Below are 11,873 nucleotides of genomic sequence, written 5' to 3' on the forward strand. Positions count from 1 at the left end.
AAATTCATTCGACGAGGGTAGTGCCGATATATGGGATTGCTGAGAGTAGGTTTGCGATGACAGTTGCGCCTCAGAATGATATTTGTCCTCAAGGTAGAACGTAGCCTATGAATGCGGTGGCTATGACTATAAGTAATAGGATAATTCCAATATTTCATGTTTCCTGAAAGGTATAGGACCCATAGTATAGGGCACGTCCTACGTGGGCATAAAGGCAGATAAAAAATATGGAAGCTCCGTTTGCGTGTATATATCGAATGACTCAGCCATAGTCGACATCTCGGCAGATGTGTGTTACTGATGAGAAGGCAGCTGTTGTGTCTGGTGTGTAGTGTATTGCTAGAAATTGGCCTGTTAGGATTTGTAGGATTAGGCAGATGCCTCGTAAGGAACCAAAATTTCATCATGGTGAAATATTTGATGGGGTAGGGAGGTCAATGAATGTATTGTTGAGGATTTTTATTAGTGGGTGGGTTTTTCGGGTGTTGGTCATTGGTGTTCTTGTAGTTGAATGACAACGATGATTTTTCATGTCATTGGTCACAGTTGAAGTCTATGTGAGAATAATGATGACATATATTGTATTCATTTTAAGTATTATTTTTGTGATTAGTTTTGTGCGAATTTCTTCAAAACCTTCGCCTACACACACACACACACACACACACAATGGAATATTACCCAGCCATAAAAAGAATAAAATAATGCCATTTGGGGCAGCTTGGATGGACCTAGAAATTATCATACTAAGTGAAGTAAGTCAGAAAGAGAAAGACAAAGACAAATATATGATACCACTTATACGTAGAATCTAAAAAATAGTACAAATGAACTTACTTACGAAACAGAAACAGACTCACAGACACAGAAAACAAACTTATGATTATAAAAGGGGAAAGGTGGGGGAGGGACAAATTAGGAGTATGGGATTAGCAGATGCACACTAGCATACAAAAAATAGATAAACAACAAGGATTTACTGTAGAGCACAGGGAGCTACAGGTATAACCGAAACACTCTGCTGTACACTGGAAACCCACTCAATAGTATAAATCAACTATGATTCATTAAAAAAACAAACAAGAAGAAATCACTGCCTAATTAAGATAAACCTGCTGGAATCAAAGGTGAGTTGAGACTGGAAAAGTAGGGCTAGAGACCACCACCAGAGACATCAAACCCTGGGGAGGGGTGAGAGAGGAGCCCCTGCTACCTCTCCTGGATTCCAACAATCCTAACTCTTTGGCTTTTTCCCGTGTTCAACCCTTTCATATTCCTGGCCTCTTGTTGCTAGTTCCCCCTGCCTCTCCCTTTATTCTGCCCCCAGACACTGCCCCCCCAGTGTCTTCTTTAGTCCAAAATAAGTGGCTTCTCTCCTCCCCTCACTCTCTAGGCCCCTCCCTTCATCCAGGCTCCACGCTCCTTCCTTCTCTCTCCCCCATCTGCCACCTGCATTCATCCCTCCCCTGCTGTGCTCAGCTACAGAAATGCCAAATTCCTAACACGTAGCTACATCTATGTTATCTCGCCCTCCTTTTCCCTCTAACAAGGTGCCTCCGTGCCTTGGCCCCCGCAAGTGTCCCTGGTCCCTGCACAGCTTGGGGAGTGGCTGAGTCAGGCCCTACTGCAGACTCTCATAGATCCGGGTGAGCACCTCCAACTTCTTCTCCAGCTCCCGGGCCAGCTGCCTCAGCCTTTCAGCCGACTCCGTCTTTGCCCCCTCATGCAAGTGCTTTGCCTCTTTCACCAGGAAGGCCACATCCATCAGAAGGCAGACACCTGCAGTGGCCACACCCACAATTCGGGCTCCTTTGGTCATTGTCAGAGCCGTGCTTTTGAAAGTAACCTCTTCCTGCTGGCTGCTTTGGACTGAGATTATTCCACTGCTGATGAAGACGTTTGCATCCGCTGCTAAGCCAGGGTTGCTTTTGACCGTCTCCATGGCACGGATATTCATTTCAATGCGTTGCACGGCTTCTGTGAATTTCTTTGTTGTGCTAACAGTTTGGGGGCTGATCTTAAGTACCTCCAGGAGCGCCAGTTGACATCAGGCGACTGACTTCGGGTTTTGCTGACAATGTGCTGACGAGTTCCACGATGCTGGTGGACACACTGGTCACAGCAGCTGCTGCTCCCAGCCCTAATCCAGTGGCCGAGAGTGCCAGACTCGCCCCCGCTGTCATGGGTGCCAAAGCCAGGCCAAGTATGGTCAGGACACCAGACACAGCGCCAGTGGAGTTGGCCACAATTTTGGAGATGGTGCGGTCCCTGTGGACCTTGTCAACCTTGTCTGTGAGTGCGTGGAGCTTTCCTATGAGCTCCTCTAGCTCCCATTTTACCCGAGGAAACCTGTTCAAAAACCCCTTCCTGTCCAGCTGGTCTTTTTGGAGCGTGACTTGGTGCTCCACGGCCAAGTCTGTTTTCAGCTCACTCAGATATTGATGCAGTGCATCTGAGTCTTCCCTGTAACAATGAAGGTCAAGGGATTAGAAAGACAGTTTGCTTGTCCATAAAATAGGCTCAACAAGATCTATTCTGTAAATCACAGAGATTTTGTTATAAATCAAATAGAAAAGAATTTCACAAATGTAAATTTTTCTCTTTCAACATTAAACACATGTTTTTGTATCCTGTAGATGCTCCATATACTTATTCAATCATGGAATAAATAAGCAAAAATCATCTTAGGATACATTTAACTTAAGATAGGTATTTGAGGGAATTCCCTGGTGGTCCAGTGGTTAGGACTCTGTGCTCCCACTGCAGGGGGCACAGGTTCGATCCCTGGTTGGGGAAGTAGGATCCCACAAGCTACGTGGCATGGCCAAAAAAAAAAAAATGCTATTTGATAAAGACGCCTCAGAGGCAGGTCAACACAATCCCTTCCAAAGAGTAGGTAGAGTGGGAACTCCACAGATAAACACAGAGAAGTGGGATTGGAGCAGAAAAACCTTCATTCAGAGAACCTGAGTGTGTAGTGAGGAATCAACCTGCCCTTTGCCCTTCGCTACTAGGAAGGGGTCCCTAAGCCCCTAGAATATTCTGGCTGATACGAGTGTCCTCGTCTGCCTGGGCCTTTGGCCACTGGACAGTCTAACAGGGTGACATGTGATGGGGCCTCTGGGTCACGTGGTAGCACATCTGACCTCTGGAGGAGCTGGACACTAGGGCATTAGTCTGACCTCCGGGAGGGCAGGAGACAACAGGTCAGCTGTGCGGGCAGCACGTGACTGAGCCCAAATAAAACTCCATACACTGAGGGTCCTGTTGAAAAAGGTTCTCTCCTTGGTCAAGTTTTAGTCAGGCTCTTCTGAGCCCTCTTCTCCAATAGGCCTCAACCTCCGCCTTTGGTGTCCTGTCCTTGACGGCCTGTATTGCCCAGTCTCAGCAAAAATTCGTCCAAGTCAGTTTAGTGAGAAGCCTTCCCACTGTTTAGATCTTATCATGTTTGATATCTGATCAAACTCCTCATCTCCCACCTTTGACGCATAAGTCCTTTACTTGCTTTTAGCAAGAATCCTGTTAGCAAATTTCAACAAGAATCCCCCTGCCTTCGATGTCTCCTCTCAGTGATTTTCCATCCCACCCCCCTCACTCTGATCATCGGCTACAAATCCCCACTCATCTTTGCTGTATTCGGACTTGAGCCCATCTGTCTCCTCTGCTGCAATGGTCTTCACACCTATCACGATAGTCCTGAAGAGAGTCTTCCTTATTGTTTTAACAAGTGTCAGAATATATTTCTTTAAACAGGGTGAACGTCCCTGGCGGGCAGTGCTCCGTGTGCCCTGCCACACACTGAATCCAGGACAGTGACACGTCCTGAGACAATGGAAGCTTCCTGTGTGAAACCCGCCCAGACTCTGCCCTGTGGCTGATGGGAACCGGCACCCTTCCCTGTAATAAACCGTAACTGGGATCGTGACAGTTTTCAGGGAGTTCTGTGCCTCCTTATAGGGAATTCTCAGACCTGATGGTAGCTTTGGGGATCTCCCAAATTTACCATTGGTGTCAAATGTAAGGACAGTCCTGGGGGCCATGCCCTCAGCCTTTGCAGATTGGCTAATTCTGCGTACTTAAAGGTTTTTTAAACCCAAAATCAGAGCTAGAAGGAACCTTAACCATCATTTTGCCTGGCATCTGCTTTCCTTCAAGCCTGATGCCCTTGGCCTTCCCAGCTGAAGGTCACTGGGTCCATCCACTGCCCCAGTTGACTGGGAAGCAGGTGATATGCTATTAACCCTGGTTCTCCTTGGACTCTCCAGCCCGCCTCACTGATTCCTGACCCATCACCCAGCACCCCCGACCTCTCAGGGGTCACCAGCTTAACTCATACCTTAGCTGGTGAACAGCTTCACATGCCTGCACACCAAGGCCATGTGCAACTTTATGGAACCTCTCAAATATTCAAGAGACTTTAAGAAACATCCATGTGAACTGCTAAGCCTGAAGAGACCTGCATTTGCACAAGCTGGTGGAGGAAGAATTTTCCTCTTTGGTGGGGACTTGTGAAGTCTCGTCAGAATCCCTCAAATTACACAAAATTGGCAGCCACTCATTGTGATGCTGGAGGTCTCACTAAGCCACACGGCCTTCCCACTGGTCAGGGCTACTCTATGTAGATTGGAAGAGGGTCCCAGATGGCAATGGAGAACCCCAGGTCCCAGGCAGGGTGTGGAGGACACAGTCACCCAAGGCCCTCTACGCCCAGCATGAGAGGATCAAGTCAGGGAGGGAAGAAATGTCCCCTCTCCCACTCACAGGGCCTCTGCTAGGGTCACAGCCCCTTCAGTTTTGTGTCCTAGGGACCCACTCACCTCACTCTAGTCCTGGCTCTGCTGCCCAAGCCTTCCTACTAGTCCTCCAACCTGGATCCCTCTGCTCCATCCTGACCTCTGGGTCTGACCCTGGTCCAGGCCTCCCTGGGCCTTTGGACGAGATGATTGCACTTGGTTTCCCGCCTCTGACCCTGCAGTTCACTCTAAGTCTATGACCACAATCCATCAGATTGAATTGCTATTCCCACTGGACACCTGACAAATCTGAGACTCCAGCTCTTAAGCTCAGAGCCCCAGAGCTGGGCAGGATAGAGTCAGGATCCAACCCAGCTCCATCCAATTCCACTCCAGCCTCTCTGCCTTATGGGCCAGCAGGATCCTGCAGTGTTGGTACAGTTCCTAAGATGGAGATTAAAAGGGCTCCAGCCAGAATCCCCAGGAACACAAACTGATGGTGTCAGGATTTTCTGACTTGTCCCAAAGGAAGTCCTACTTGGTTCTCATCTACAGGAAGCAGACCCTTGGCTCCTGTCTCTTCCCAACAGCTTTTGAGAGTTAACATTAGGAACCTGGGCCACAGCAGTGAAAGCTCCGAATCCCAACCACTAAACCACCAGGAAATTCCCTTTAGACACTGTTTTTCAAAGCAGTTGTCTAAATAGTGGTGGCGCAGTGTTGGATCCTCAGGTTCCCTGAAGTAGAATACTCTGGACCTTGAGGGCCACCTTTATTCACCTAGAGAAAGGACTTTTCCATTTGGAGGTGAACCTGTTGGAGTCACAGGGTCTGGAGAAAAACGGAGGAAGTTATAGGAAGAGACAAACCAAAACCGTATAGAACCAGCTGGAACCAAGGTGGCAAGGTATCTGACCTCACCACACCCTCAGTCTCATTCTAGGCTGATTTTACTACATTAGCTACTAGATGACACACCTACGGATGACCATGACTGGAAGATGCAGACCAAAAAAGGATAAAAAGGGCGTGGCACCCCATTTCCAGGAAAGCCTGACCCCTTCCCTGCAGATGAATGCTCTGCCTCCCTGTCTGTCATTAGCCTCACTCCTCTTCCCTCTGTCTTTACTCTTTAAAATCAAATCCCTCTCACCATGTGGGTGAGAAGTTGATCTGTGAATTAAGTTCCCACTTCTCCATTCTTTGGTCACTGAAGAAAACTTGGGCTGCATGGATCTCAGCTTCGGTTTCGGGTTTTTTTTGGTTGCAGAAACCTGAACTAGCATCATCTCTTCTGTACTTTCTTTTAATTCTTGTGCTTATATCAATAACAAGCGAGATTGAAAATAACCTCCTAAAAAGAAGAGCCTTTGCAGTCTATTTACTACCCTGGTTTTGTAAATCAGAAAAGAACAGCATATCTCCCCTAAGACTTAAGGAAGATGCTCCAGCTCCACCTTCAGCTCCCAAAGCTGAAATTCTACTGAGACGATTCCCTGAACAATTGACTTATGGGACATTAACACTATCTTTAAGTACTCTATAAGCATTAAAAAATAACCTCATAAAAACTGAAAATAAAATAAAAGAAAGTTAACATTAATTGAACACATACTATGGTCAGCTATCATGTGAAGCACTTTGCAGGCATGATCTCAGTTTCCTCACAATAAAACTGAACAGATGAAGAAACTAAGGCAGAGAGTAGTTCAGTAACTTGTCCAAGGTCATAACATGCCCCTTCCTTCCTTGCAGGTTTCATCTCTTCTCAACCTGAGGCTGTTCACTGCCAGCAAATGACAAGGAGGAAACATTCCCAATGGAAACGTGAGAAGGAACATCCTCGACCCCAACCATAGGATCCTGCCTGGAGGAGGTGTGTCTGCCAGGAGGAAACGAGCCTGGGGCAGGGGGATGTGGGTGACATTCCTGGTGCATCCATGCAGGTTACCTGGACAAAGCGGCCTTAGTCTCAATTCTCTTCAGGACTTCAGTCAGGAGGAGTAGCAGTTCCTCTCTGCTCATTATGTCCCAGAGACACCCAATGACGTCCTCAAAAAAGCTCTCAACATCTAGATGAAAAGAAAAGGGAATAAGATTAGAAGAATTTGTGGTGGAACATAAATGGTATTGAGTGTAAAGGGGTTAAAATTCATCTTCCTGAGCAGCAGTCACCTGGAGTACTGTTGGTGGAGTTACTTGCTGTTATGGGTGGAACCATTTCTCTCCCACCCTGGAATCCATATGTTGAAGCCCTGACCCCCCAGGTAGGTGACTGTATTTGAAGATAGGGCCTTTAAGGAGGTAATTACTGTGAAATGAGGTCATAGATGTGGGTCCCTAATCCAATAAGCTTCCTGTCCTTATTAGAAGAGAAGAGATACCAGATTCTCTCTCTCTCTCTCTCTCCCCCTCCCCAATCCCCCCCCTGCCCCCGCTACAGAGGACAGGCCATGTGAGGACAGAGCAAGAAGGCAGCTGTGATTTACAAGCGAGGAGGAGAGGTCTCACCAGAAACCAACCCAGCCAGTACCTTGATCTTGGACTTCCAGCCTCCAGAACTAATTATCTACTCCTGGGATTTAGATGTCTTTAGGAATCTAAAATTTTAAACCTTTAGAAAGAGAATGAAGACAGGGCACATATGGTTTATTAGTTACCACTTCCAGCAGAGTCTGGAAAGCACCCGATAAATGAATGTTTTCATGTTTTGTCAGTGAAACAAACAAATATTCACATTAAATGGGAAAAAGACTGTAATGACTATAAATAGTCTCAGGTCAGTACACGGCAAGATTACCGCCCAAATGAGTTACCAAAAACATGTGTGTGTTTCAGAAATTTGGAGGTGATAGAATTGCTGGTAAGAGACTGGCGACTAGTGTGTATATATGTGTGGGCTGGGACTTGATGTAAAATGGATTTCCCTCTATAGCCACACAAAGAGGCATTATTCTTATATCACAGAAGAAGAAAGTGAGACTCAGACAGGATAAGGGACCACCCAAGGCCCGCAAGCAGAGAGGTCAAAGGTTGAATCCAAGGCCAACCGTCAGACAATTCTTTGAAGCCTCCTTGTATTTAAAAAACTGTGATTTCTTCATTCTACTCTGTAGTATACTATGGGGCTTCTTTGCAACTAATTTCTGTAGTGTATACAGAAGTAGAAATATAATGTTCTATACACAAAACTTATATCATGTTATAACCCGATGTTACCTCAATTAAAAAAAAAGTTTCAGACCACACGCCATTGTGTAAAACTACCATGGGAGAGGATTCCTCCTGCTAATCACAGACACTCCAGGCTGGGCAGTGGAGGGCGATTCCTCAGGTGGGGGAGGGGTGGGACCCCCAGCTCTGATCCTATGATCAGTCCCCATCACCTCTCTCTCCTCCAGGCTGGTCCCAGGGGACCCAGCTCCCCACTGGCCCCATTGGATCCAAGCTGAACTGTTGATAAACAGCAGATCACCTTGCTCCGGAGGAGAGTTTATCCTCAGGAATTCACCAGCCCAGCCCTCCCTCAAGGATCCCAGAGTCTGCTGGGGTGGCTCCTGGCTTCTAATCTGTTCTCCCCTCCCTTATCCTTCAGCTTGACTAATTTGCTCTCGTGGGCGGCTCCAGGCAGGACGTGATTTGGTTGCTGAGCAATGCAGTGATGGGGGAGAAGCAATCCTGAGGAAACAAGACTCAAGAAAACGCGGTGCTCATGTGGGTGCGTGGTGATTGTTTAGGTTTTTCTTCTTCCCCCTTCACTAAGGGAGAAAGGAACCCAGGGCTTACATGGAGGGAACCCACAGTACTAAATCTGTGCATTGATGGGATGGGGGTGGGTGGGGGAAATAACTGAGCACCTGCGTCTCTACAGGGGTATTGAGATCAATAGAACCAGTACCTGCCTGAGGCAGTGACACCTGGTAAGCAGGTGCCTCGACAGAGCTGCGGGGAGTAGGGGGGGAGGGGTGAGAAGTCTGGGGGAGGGGAGGTTTCAACCTGAAACTAACAAACTCCAGGTAGAGGGGACAGCACCGACACTTAGGCAGGCCCTGCTGTGTGGCGGGCATTGGCCCACGCCACGAACACATGTTATATTTGATCCTCAAAACAACATAGGGAAATATTATTCTCATTTTACAGGTGAGGTCAGGTAAGGTGCTCCAGGTCACACAGGTGGGAGGTGGCAAAGGCCAGACCGGGGCTCAGTTCAGGGTCCACTGAGCCTCGCAGAGCCGCTGGGCTGGCAGCAGGGCGAGAGCTGAAGGAAACAGCCTCTGTGGTAACGCCCCAGTGTCTGGGAGCAGGAGGAGGCTTGGACAAAGGGAGAGGCCAGGAGAAGCCTCCAGGGATGCTGGTGGACCGCCTCTCCCCGCCCCGCCCGGCCTCGGGGATTCCCATCTGCTGTCCCCCCGCCCCATGGGCTGTCCTGTCCTCACTTCTGAGTCACTTGCTGGATGGCGGTGCAGGGGTAGGGGGTGAGGAAGTGAGCATCTTGGTCCTGGCTCCCTGAGGGGGGGCCGGGAAGGAGGCTGTGGGGACAGACCCCTGGGTTTGGGGACCTCCTCTTGGCCCCTCTTGGGGGCTCGAGGATGCTTATCCATCCCGTTCTTTTTTTTTTTTTTAAAGCTCTCAAATTTATCCTTTTATTATCCTAGCTATACTTCCAAAAGCCAGCTAGCTTTTAAGCTTTCATTCTTTTTTTTTTTTTAATTAATTAATTTTTTTTTTTGGCTGTGTTGGGTCTTCATCTCTGTGCGAGGGCTTTCTCTAGTTGCGGCGAGTGGGGGCCGCTCTTCATCGCGGTGCGCAGGCCTCTCACTGTCGTGGCCTCTCTTATTGCGGAGCACAGGCTCCAGACGCGCAGGCTCAGTAGTTGTGGCTCACGGGCCCAGTTGCTCCGCGGCATGTGGGATCTTCACAGACCAGGGCTCGAACCCGTGTCCCCTGCATTGGCAGGCAGATTCTCAACCACTGTGCCACCAGGGAAGCCCCTCCATCCCGTTCTTGGTTCTTGATTCCTCTGTTGGTTAACTCAGCCTGGAGGCACCACCCTCAATTCTAGATCACAAGTAGGAACCAGCCAGAGAAGAGGCAGCTGACTACCTAAGTAGCAGAAGGTTACTGTGCTCATGGTGGCAGCAGCTGGGGTCTCAGCGTTTTCCCTTCAGCTCGCCCGCCTGTGTCAGGCTGGAAGGAGGTGTCGCTTCACCCTTGGGAAAGAGAAAACAGACTGTGGGCTTGATCATGAGTGAGCAGTGGCTGCAGGGAACAGCGAGGGGCGAGTTCTCTGGTGGGTTCCCCTGGGACGGCCACCAGTGCCACAGTGGACTTAACCCAGAGAGGTTCTCTGTCTCCTGGGCTCTGCTGGCCGCTAGCTAAGGAAAGTTACTCATCTCCCGTCAGCGGCCTCCAAGCCCAGCCAGAATCCTGCTCTCCTGTTGCGGCACAAGAAGATAATCAGACAGGAGACAGCCATCTGCAAAGTTGCAGAAGTGAAGCAATAAAACCAAATACAGAAAAAAAGGTAAGAAGGCAATACTCTGGAAATTACGTGATATTGGGAACACTAGCGTTTACTAATGGGTAATAATAACGATCCAGTGTCTATGACGTGCAGGGCTCCTGAAACTTTGTTCGGCCCTGGTGATATAACGGTATTAGGAGAAGGTGGGGAGCGGTATAAGAAGAAGTATAAAAGTAAGTGAAATTATTATCTTTCCTGGAAGGAAGTAAATAAATAATATCAAAAATTTTCGATCAAGACAAAGAAAAATGGAGTACCTAATGTTTATTAGCTACTGTGCTTGATGACTCCCCACTTTGCATCAGGCACTATTCTAAGTGCCTGGTATGCATTCACTCACTTTTAGTTCTCACAATGACCCTGGAAGCAAGGAAACTGGAGCTCAGAGAGGTTAAGTAACTTACTGAAAGCACCCAGCTAGTGGCAGAGCCAGAATTCAAGTCCAGTTCCTGTCTCCAGTGCACACTCTCACACTCTTCTCTCTCCCAATGTAAGAAATCATTTTAACACATTGATTAACTGCCTAAAGAAAAAGCAAAAAATTAAAGTGGTTTTCCCTGGGAAGGGCTGAGCAGAACCTACTGTGTGAATCGATTTGTTTTAAAGATATGCACTTATTATTTTGGATTGTTTTAACTCTAGGACAGCAAAAGTCCCTTTATAGTAGTTAGTAACCCACCACCTTAAAGATGATGGAAGCAGCTGGATCAAGTGCCAACGAGAAATAAGCCTGATGTGTCCTGATGTTACAACTGTCAGAAACATTGTAGCAGAAACATTGTCAGAAACAGTGTAGCAGAAACATTCGTGTTTATGAAACCAAGGCTCTCTAAGAAAGGTAGGGATGATGACAGGTATAAACCAGAATAATCGGAGTGAACTGTCACCTTAAACAGATACGTTTTCCAGCCGCATCTTGCCCACCCACATCGGCACCCATGGGCTTCTGCCCACTCAAGGGAAGCAAGACTCCTTGCAGGGGAAGTGAATTCCGCAGGCCGGCATATCTGCTACTCCAAAGGCAAGGATGCTCTCGAAGACATTCAGAGCAGTGTTTAGAAGGGGCACCACAGGTAAGTCCTAACGACTTACATATAGTAATAATAATAATAATAAAAATAACAGTAATAATGATTACTATGATCATGTTTTTAGGCCAGGTTGAGTCTGTGAAAGGCCATGAGTTCATAATAATATTCAAATGAGAAGAGTTTAGATAAAGTGTGTCCAAAGAGGTAGATATAAAGGTCAGAAAATGTAGCTATGCTCCAAAGAAGAGTGAGTATAATGGGAAATATTTCATTGTTAAATGAATTTAATAAGAAGAGGAGTCAAAGTCTATGCAGATATTCTCTTCTGTTTATTTACATGACTATTTAAAAAGGATTGAGGAAGAACACAAACAGCCTCTGACATCCCAGGCTGGCCTGGCACTCACAATAGGGCGATGCTATTCTCCTGTTGGACGTAAAGACTCTCACAGGACCCCAGCCTCAGACAGGGTTACCCTGAGAGCATGAGGAAATGAGACAGCAAACACTCATCACTGTGCTGCCACCAACACAACACTCCCTCCCTTGGCTGAAAAGCATGACTGTCCTTCTTCACCGATTATA

At 47.5% G+C, this 11,873-nt stretch overlaps 1 protein-coding gene across 1 annotated transcript; it reads right to left on the bottom strand.

Moving 5' to 3' along the window:
* Positions 1-1,413: 1,413 nt before the first annotated feature.
* On the bottom strand, positions 1,414-9,889 carry LOC118902657 (apolipoprotein L3-like). The gene is given in 4 exon segments (XM_036867245.1): positions 1,414-2,039; positions 2,041-2,463; positions 6,685-6,805; positions 9,837-9,889. Coding segments are annotated over 4 exon segments (990 nt in total). The 5' UTR covers positions 9,865-9,889; the 3' UTR covers positions 1,414-1,621.
* Between the last annotated feature and the right edge of the window lie 1,984 nt (positions 9,890-11,873).

This window comes from Balaenoptera musculus, chromosome 10 (assembly GCF_009873245.2).
Source record: "Balaenoptera musculus isolate JJ_BM4_2016_0621 chromosome 10, mBalMus1.pri.v3, whole genome shotgun sequence".
Lineage (NCBI taxonomy): Eukaryota > Metazoa > Chordata > Mammalia > Artiodactyla > Balaenopteridae > Balaenoptera > Balaenoptera musculus.